This window comes from Sturnus vulgaris, chromosome 1 (assembly GCF_052056855.1).
Source record: "Sturnus vulgaris isolate bStuVul1 chromosome 1, bStuVul1.hap1, whole genome shotgun sequence".
Taxonomy (NCBI): domain Eukaryota; kingdom Metazoa; phylum Chordata; class Aves; order Passeriformes; family Sturnidae; genus Sturnus; species Sturnus vulgaris.
Window position 1 is genome coordinate 32,464,911 of NC_142243.1, and position 8,956 is coordinate 32,473,866.

General features: G+C 42.4%; 1 protein-coding gene across 3 annotated transcripts; it reads right to left on the reverse strand.

Moving 5' to 3' along the window:
* Positions 1-1,725: 1,725 nt before the first annotated feature.
* On the reverse strand, positions 1,726-4,314 carry CYCS (cytochrome c, somatic). Of its 3 annotated transcripts, none has more exons than XM_014894321.2 (3): positions 4,062-4,314; positions 3,117-3,293; positions 1,726-2,966 (listed from the first exon to the last, which is right to left on the reverse strand). In XM_014894321.2, the coding sequence occupies exons 2-3, from the start codon at positions 3,283-3,285 to the stop codon at positions 2,818-2,820; spliced, it is 318 nt and encodes a 105-aa protein (XP_014749807.1). In that variant the 5' UTR covers positions 3,286-3,293; positions 4,062-4,314; the 3' UTR covers positions 1,726-2,817. The 3 variants fall into 3 exon arrangements, with proteins under 3 accessions (XP_014749807.1, XP_088019317.1, XP_088019323.1); XM_088163191.1 differs by having other exon boundaries at positions 4,066-4,209; XM_088163197.1 differs by having other exon boundaries at positions 4,180-4,204.
* Between the last annotated feature and the right edge of the window lie 4,642 nt (positions 4,315-8,956).

Below are 8,956 nucleotides of genomic sequence, written 5' to 3' on the forward strand. Positions count from 1 at the left end.
TCAGTTTTACATACAAGTAATTAAAGTTTTGCAACTTTGTAAGTATCCTACTTGTTTGCAAGTCACACTATGAAAAAGTATGCTTTTGGATTTCACCTTTTTTCCAGTCATTAACTATCTTCATTCATTTGCATAACTACATGTGAATATATCGTAAGATCAGTTTCAAAGGCATGTCCCATCAAAGCTGTGAACTAGTAGCCAAGAAAAATTTTTACAGGATGGTGCAATGTTTGGCAGTGGTGCTTTGATTCCCTAATTGGGAACTGTAATGGAACTACTGAAATACCAAGTGTCTAGACTGGTATCACTGTCAGAATGAAAACCACTAAACTTGGTGCTTCATACAACAAAGGAAAACCCCATCTATCTACTCCGTAATATAAATTGGGAAACAAAGATCTAAAGCTTAATTATGTAACTGATCCTGATGCCCCTTCCCACCCTGCAAAGAACCCACCCAAACCCTTGCATTAACACTTACCTCAAGTGATAATCTAATCTCCTTGCCTTTCAATATTCTTTGCTTATTCATTAGTAAACACATCACAGCATTGTGTTTCTCCAGTGGCAAATGGCTGCTAGTTACCTACTACAAAACTTTTAAGCCATTGCTATCTAGAGATGTATACATAGAAAGATGAAATTTTAAAGGTCCAAATGGCCTTTTCCCTAACATGTTATCAAGGATGCATGCTGAGTCTAGAATTAGTTAAATTTTTTCAATCTTCAGTGTTATGTAGAAGTAACATAACATTTGTCTTTGTACAGACAGATAGAAGAGCCAAGCTAAATTGTGTCCTCCGCTTACTCTGGGCAAAGGACAGCTCTGCTTCCTCCTGACGTTGTTCTGATGATGGGTAACTTACTTGCTGCAAATCATAATCTGTACAGAATTATCACACCTCACTAAAAAAATCTTCTTCCTTAATTGATCTAGAGAAGAAACAAGTTGTAAAGAAGGGCAGTTTGGAGATCACAGTCCTCTTTCATAAAAGTGCTAACAGAACAAAGTGTCACAACTCTCTCCATCATCATCTTGGAAGACTGCAGAGCTGGGTACAGCTACATTCTGTACCTACAACTGCTCTATCAGGACTTTGGCATGGAAAAAAACTCAGCTCTACATAGTCATAGAAGTGCTATGACAAACATCACTTATGAAAATTGGAACAGCAACAAACTACTACAATTAAGTTTTCTCATAACAAGATTTTAGTAAAAAACTGCTGTAGTTAATACTGTATCAATGGTTGCAAGAAATGCCATTTGCAGTTTAGCCTAGAAAGAAAAAATAATCACAACACGTATGGTAGCAATCACTGAGACCACTGTGAGTTATTTTAGTTCTTTTCACTCATTTACTCTGAGTGAAGCCCTTTGCAATTGCATTATTGAGTACACTACTTCATACAAATCAAATGCAGCCCATCCTACAGCACAGCTACAGCTTTTGAGTTACCTTGAGTCTTCTCCCATTTCACGCAGGGAGCACAGCAGAAAATCATGTTAAACACCATATCCCTGAAAGAGCTTTGCTGGATCTGGTATAAAATACTAATTTTGCCACATTTATACTTTCCCCCACCAACTCAATTAGAATTTACCTTTTTCCAAGTGGAGCTTTTTTTTTTGTCTTGTTTCCTAATGATGTACATCTGGACACCCAACTTTGCTCTACATTCCCACTGTTTTTCACTTAATTTCATACACATACAGCAAGCAAAACTTTTAATTTTTTTAATTTACAGTATTGATTGCTCCAAATTATGCCTTACTGTTGGTACACAGTAAATACATTCCTCTGAACAATTTAGTATGAAAAAATGCAGTTAAAACATTAAAAATACTGCTTTACAATGTGCGAGACAGAACCTTCAGAAGTAATGGTGATGCCTACAGCCAGGCACAGAGGAAGACTGCTTGGTTTTGTCTTGTTTTTTAATTTACCAGCACATTCATTCCTGCACCTCTTCATCTGAAACTGCCTGTAACAATGCATTCTAGGTGAATGTTTCTGCTGAATTAAGAAAATTAAGTAACTCTCAGCTTGACCATTAGCACTCATATTCCCAGAACAAGATGTTTATCTCTTACATTAAAAATGGCTGTTCTCAGAAGATTTACTGAGCAAAGGGCATCAACAACACGCCAAAACTGGAGATATTTCTGAAGGGGAGTTATACTCTATAGGTGCATGCAGCTGTCAAAGTCTGGATGAATTAGGTAACATGCTTCTCCTAGATAAAAGACAAGTGGCTGGGCACAACTGCCAGTTCACTAACAGTACTTAGATTAAATGCATTTTTATCACAAGCTTTAGACAGATTAATACATATTGTAACACCTAGCACTGATTAAATTTAGAAAAATATTATATTGGGATTGGGGTTTTTTTATAGCCTTTGCTGTTTTGTTTTTAATGTAACAGAACATGTATGGCAGAAGATGCCAAAAACCACCCTGCTTTTTGATGTTAAAGAGCTGAGCTGTCAAAGCTATTATACTACTGACAATTACTCATTTGGTTATTTACATTTTTTTAAACAATGAAGAGGCAGGAAATGTTTATTTATTTTTTTTTTAATTTTTATGATCAAGGATGACTGAACCCAATTACATAGTCTTTGTTAAGTTAATGGCTGCCAAACAAGCGTGTACTCCAGTGACCCACCATGAGCAAAGTTATCTGATAGGTGAGAGAGATTTTAAGGTTAGACACAGTACATGTAAAAATAGAAAGTTTAAAAATCAATCTCATCACAGACATTTCCATTGCCATCTCCTTTGTGAAATAAATAAGGCAGCAAATAACTTTTACTTTGCAGTGGCAACTTTGAGGTATGCTATTAAGTCTGCTCTCTCGCCCTTCTTCTTAATACCCGCAAAAATCATCTTTGTTCCAGGAATATACTTCTTTGGATTTTCCAAATACTCCATCAGAGTATCCTCACCCCAGGTGATACCTAAAAGAAAGTAAAAAAAACCCCAACAGTTAACAAATTCCAAATAGTAAACACTTATATTCTTGTTCTCAGCTCAATTTTTGGCAGGCTTTTAAAACCGTCACCTAGAACTGAGTATTTTTGAACCCTAAGGGGCAGCTTTAAGTTTACCTTTGTTCTTATTAGCATCCGTGTAAGAGAAACCCTCAGCTTGTCCAGTCTTGCGTCCGAATAGGCCATTCAAGTTGGGTCCAGTCTTATGCTTGCCTCCTTTTTCAACCGTGTGGCACTGGGAGCATTTCTGGACAAAGATCTTCTTGCCTTTCTCAACGTCTCCCATTGTCAATACTAGACCAAGAACACACAGAGGTCAGTACTGCAACCTCAAGGTCACCGACTGAGCTGAAACTTTAAAAAGTGTCCTGCTGATTTACAAAACTAACATATGCAGCACGTGAATCTGGCGATTCTCCGGTACACTCTCTGCCCACAAGCTACAGCTCCTAGGCTTGAAGATTAGCATGGAATCATGAGACTACCTAAAGGTATCAAGGTGATAAACGTGCCTGAAGGGCAGAAAAACCTTTCCTCGGACCAAGTAATTGCCTCACAGCATTTAGAGGGTACGGCGACAATTTCTGAACAACAAATTTAACCTAACTCGTGCAGCTGTAACAGGAGGTTCCTAGTCGTAAACGACCTCGTGTAAAAGCACAGGACTCTGGGCAGGCTTTTCCTCTGCAGCTGAAAAAGCGCACCAGCCACACACCCGGGCAGGGCCGGAGAGCAGAGGGCAGCCGGCTGTCACCATGACCCGGGACAACCCCAGGGGTCCCGCCAGCAGCCACGCGTGAGAAGGCGGGAGCACCCAAGGACGCCCGCACCGCCCGGCTCCGGCTCTACCGGCACTCGGCCTGGCCTCCAGCTTCTCCTCAGGCCCCCGCCCGCGGTGGGGCCACCTGGCCCCACGGTGACCTTCCGCTGCCCCCCGGCCGCCACCTCAGGCCGCGGCCCCGGAAGGCGGGAATGGCGCTCAGCACGGCCGAGAGCAACGCTGCCCGCCCCATGCCCCTGCCAGCCGTCACCACCCCGCAGGGCCCCGCCGCCCACCCGCACCTGCCTGTCCCGCTGCGCCCTCAAACACTACGACCGCACTCCCGGCACCTCCCGATCCGTCTGCGCCCAAGGACACGCTGTACTCCGCCCTATGTAACCCGGCACCGCCGCAACCAACCTCTGCGGCCCGCCTTCCACCCTCACAACCAATCAAGTGCCGGCTTCTGGAGCGTTGATTGGTTGCAATCGCTGACGTCACGCCGTCGGAGGATAGCGGGGTAGGTTGCGACCGGCGGGCCCCCGGACTTCCTTCCTTTCTTCGCCTCTCTCCTCCAATCCCGGCGGAGTGACGTCAGACGTCACGCTGGTGCGGAGGGGGCGCGCAGCTGCGGGGCGCGGGGGTGGCGGGCGCACGCGCACAGAGCAAGTGGAAGCAAGGGTGGCGCGGCGCCCTCGACACGTGGCCGAGGCGGTGGGCGGGGCCTAGGCAGTGACGTGGGGGGAGTTACGCTGGTCGCGCGCGCGGGGCTGGGATGAGTGGTGCCGGTCGGGCCGTGAGGGCGGGAGGAAAGGAGCAATCACGGAATTACAGCAGCAGGGACGGCGGGAAACACCTCCGGTCGTCGAGTCCATGCTATGGAAGGAACACTATTGTGTCATTTGGAGCATTGCACTAAGTGCCATGCTCAGTTTTAAACACCTCCGAGGACAGCGACTCCAGCACCTCCCTCCGCAGCCCATTCTAATGTCTAATCGCCCTTTCTGTGAAGAAATTGCTCCTGATGCCCAACCTGGACTTCCCCTGGTGTAGTTTAAGGCTGTGTCCTCTCCTCCAGTCCCTGGTTGCCTGGGAGAAAAGGGCCCATCTGCTACAGCCTCCTTTCAGGCTCTTGTAGAGAGCAATAAGGTCTCTGAGTTTCCTTTTCTCCATGCTGAACAACCGCAGCTCCTTTGGCTTTTCCTCACAGGGCATGTGCTCCAGGCTCTTCACCAGCTTGTCCATGAGTTAGAAGCTTCTCCAAGAGAGTAGTGATGTTTGCAGTAGCCAAAGTGAGGTGAAATCCCCCTGCAGAAGGGGGCCAGGGCCGCCTGCCAGCACGGCCCCACAAAGGGCTGGAGGGGAGCAGGTATGTGGCTGGATCCTCCGTGTGTGGGGGATGACAAAGCCGCCCTGCTCTGACAAAGACGAGTGGGTTATGGAAGGGACTGCCACATGAAGGGATGAAACTGTCCCAGATGCCAGCCCAGCAGTGTGGTAGTGCTCAAAGAGGACATGTCAATATTCACACATTGTGGCCTTCCAAACAGAATTTAAATGGTGAATTCCAGACATAACTGCCATCTCACTCACTCTCCTTGGCAAAGAGGAGGAACAGCTGTGGGAAAAGCCCAGTGTAATAATGTCCAGTGTTCACAAGACCTGAACTGTTTGCTTTAACTATGGACATTAAAACTGTCAAAATTTTCCACTGTCTGGCATTTGAAAAACATTTTTTTCCTGTATGTGCTTTTATGCTGTGCTGTAACTGGTATAGCTGTGCCTCTGTAATTGCCCATGGAGCAGGGCTCGTGAAGTGTCACCATGAAGCAGAAAGGAGTGAGGACTGTAAAAACACATCAAGGGTTCCTCTGATGGCAGAATTTTTCAGATAATTCACAAGACCATTCTGAAATCATCACTCTCTAGTTCAGACTAGTGCATTGCCTTCCAAAGTTTGTGGTTTCTAGAACATGAGACACAGGTTTTGTGCCGTTTCTAACACTTTTTCACAAGCTATGTACAAAATACGCATTCTTAAACTTTTAACAATTTATACTGTGATCTTATTGACAGTTCACTGGCCACAGTAAAACTTTTGCTTATGATATACAGGTAAGTTAATGTTCTTCATTAAGAGTGAGGAAATAGTGCAATGAAACCACTTTAAATCGGCATCTTGAATTCTGCTGCTCTTGCCCAACTCAAATCTCAAATCATGTCATACTCTCATCATTATGAGGTGGAAAAATATTATTTTAAAAACGAAAGGCATCCTCTGTTTCTTTTATTTGTCATTTGGTTTAGAACCTTCATGGTACCTTTCATTCTCATATTTAGACTTTTTATCATGATTGTAAAGACTGAGTTTCATTTAGTAAGGCTTCTGTGTCTTAGATGATTCCAAGGACAAGATGTAACTTAATATCAGAAGACTCGTGATAAAACCACGGGTGTCTCCAATCTTTAAGGAAGGAGGGAGCTGAAAGCACCTTTTAAGGGGTTCTAAGAAATCACAGCAGTGTAAGCTTCTTTAAGCACTTGATGTGGACTGATGCCCACTGACATCTGTTCAGAGGTTCTCCCTTTCTTCACAGAATGCAAACTTCAAGCATCTGTAACTCTCTTAATTTCTGTTGCATTTTGCCTTTTAAATATGTATGCTCCATTCTGAGAATTACGTGTTGTGTTTCACAGTTAACCCTTCTGATGCATGCAGAGGGACATTGTGGCAATGTTTTCTTCAGGTTTTTTCCATGAAGCTGTTTTTGAAGACTGCAGCTTAATTCAAGACAACGGGATTGCTTTTTATTAAACTTCTGAAATAAGGAAATAATGCTCTCAGGGAAAATACTCAACCTTTGAGCTTTCCAGCGCTAAAGATTAGTGTACTAAAATCAGTCTGTGAAATGAACTGTTATCTTCTCAGCCTTAGAACTGACCACGTAGATGTCTGCAGTGTGACTGGCTGCCAGCAGTCATAATGTAATACCCTTTCCTGAAGGTGTAGATGATACAGAGTGTTAGTGGGTTTCCATACTATATTATTAGTGGAAGCAGAAATTCTGCCTGATGTAACAAGATAGTAGGCTAGGGATGTGTTTTCACCAGTAAAAAAGAGGTATCTTGAATGGAGAGGATTTCTAGTATCTGTTTGGGCCCGTTTGGGCATTACTAGGGGTGAATCTGGAGCAACAACGTGGTAAGAACTGACTCATAAGTTCAGTAGAAGGTGCAGGAAAGGGTGTTGTTCAAGATGCCCAGTATTTACTTTTTTAAATGCTCTGTGACAGGACAGGCTAATAGCGAAATTTTTGTTTTCTCTGCTAAATGTGGCATCTGCAACATATATGGGAAATCCTACACATGGCTTCTTGTGTTGGGCAGAGTGTTTTGAGGGACTTCCAGAGGCAACACTGAAGACAAAGGCAGGACTTTTCAGCTTTGTGGGTTTGAACTGTTGGAGTAAACTAAAATGACTCGGGGTGCAATTTCAGTTCTCTATATTTTACATACATTAGCATTCATTAGACTATTTGCCTTGTGGTTTGCCTAGAAGGCTCATAATTTATAGTCTTTCAGTTATTTGCTGTGGTTACATCTGGAATACCTTTTCCTTTTCACTAGCACAGGCCATTACACACTGGAACTACAGTAGTAGTTTTAGAATCAGATTTTAATAGCCCAGCTTCATTGCTTCTTTTTACATCTGACTTTAAGTATGTGTCAAGTGTTATATTAGAACAGATTAGGGGTTTAGTACTGTTTCTGACAATGATGAATGCTAGATGTTTTGCAGACACAAAAAACTACCCAGGATGAGTTAGTAATCCTAAAACATGGAATTTCAGAGCTCTGAAGACACTTAATCCAAACTGCTAGTGTGAAAGATGTTTTTCTTATGCTGTTAGGATATGTCTCTAAGGCTTTTAAAAAATTATGTCAGTCTTTTTGCCTTCATCCTATTCCCAGATTTTTTTTCTTTTTGTTACTTAGGAAGTGTGCTGAACAAAACTAACTGTTGCAAGATATCCAAATAACATGATATTCTGCCTTTTCTGCTGTCCTGAATTGTACTCACAGCAGAGCAAAAGGCAGGAGAATTATTTTAAAATAATTCCTCCAGGAGGTAGCATCCATCTAAAAATCCACTTGTGGCTGAGTTGACTTCAACAGTTCTTTGGACTAAATTTCTTCATACTTCACTTTTTTATTATGCTGCTCAGTTACTTTTGTACTAAATCCTCTAGATTTAGATCTCCTATACTCTTCTTGTGTCCTAATAAATGCATAAATCACCTCTGTTTTGACAACTAAAAGTCTCATTGTTTCTGAAATGTGTAAAGGTGGGATAGAAAATGAGTATCCTTTCCTAATGGAAAATAAGGTCGCTGACTCATGTCGTTTTAGTTATATCCTTTTGCTAGCCTTGGAGCCCTTTGTACTCTGAATACTTGCACAGAAAATAGTGCACTGCTGGGGCACGGTGTCCTGACTGACCTCCTGAAGATCTCACACATGAATAAAGTCATAGCCATGATTCTTTGCTCGTGTCTCTTTTTTGTAAGGGAAAGTTCAGTGGATAAGGACTAGCTGGAAGCAAGGTTCTGTTTGAGCTATGTATTCAGGGTATGATCCTGCCAGTCTCCTGAACTCTGGTGATTTGCTTGAAGGGAAAGGGAAATATATCTGATTCTTTGATGGGACAGCTTAGAAGAATGCAATGAAAAAATTCTCAGTGAAAAACACAATGGTATTTTGCTCCTGCTTCAGGTTCTCTATAGGAAGTAACTGAATAATCCCTCATTTAATTAACTGTTAAAACGCTAATGAATATCTGTGTGCCGTTTCTGCTTCTCTAATCCCCACTTAGCTGCAGCTTCTTAAGATATGCATTGAACCAATATGAGCTGTTCCTGAAAAAGCTGTTCCAATATTATGTTCCTGAAATCTGTGCAGTAGCATCATAAATCTGTCAGCCCACAGAAAATAACAATTTAAGTGTAATTCTTTGCATTCTACTATGAGATAGTTTTCCACAAAAGTTTCCTTTGCTGCTTCCTTATTTTCAAAAATCTTTGCAAAAATTATTCAAGATATTTAAATATATTGTATTTGTTTAGTTGATTTTTGTTCACACTTCTCAGGAATCTAAAACAGCTCTGTGACCACAACATATCAGCAGAGCTGTTCTTTC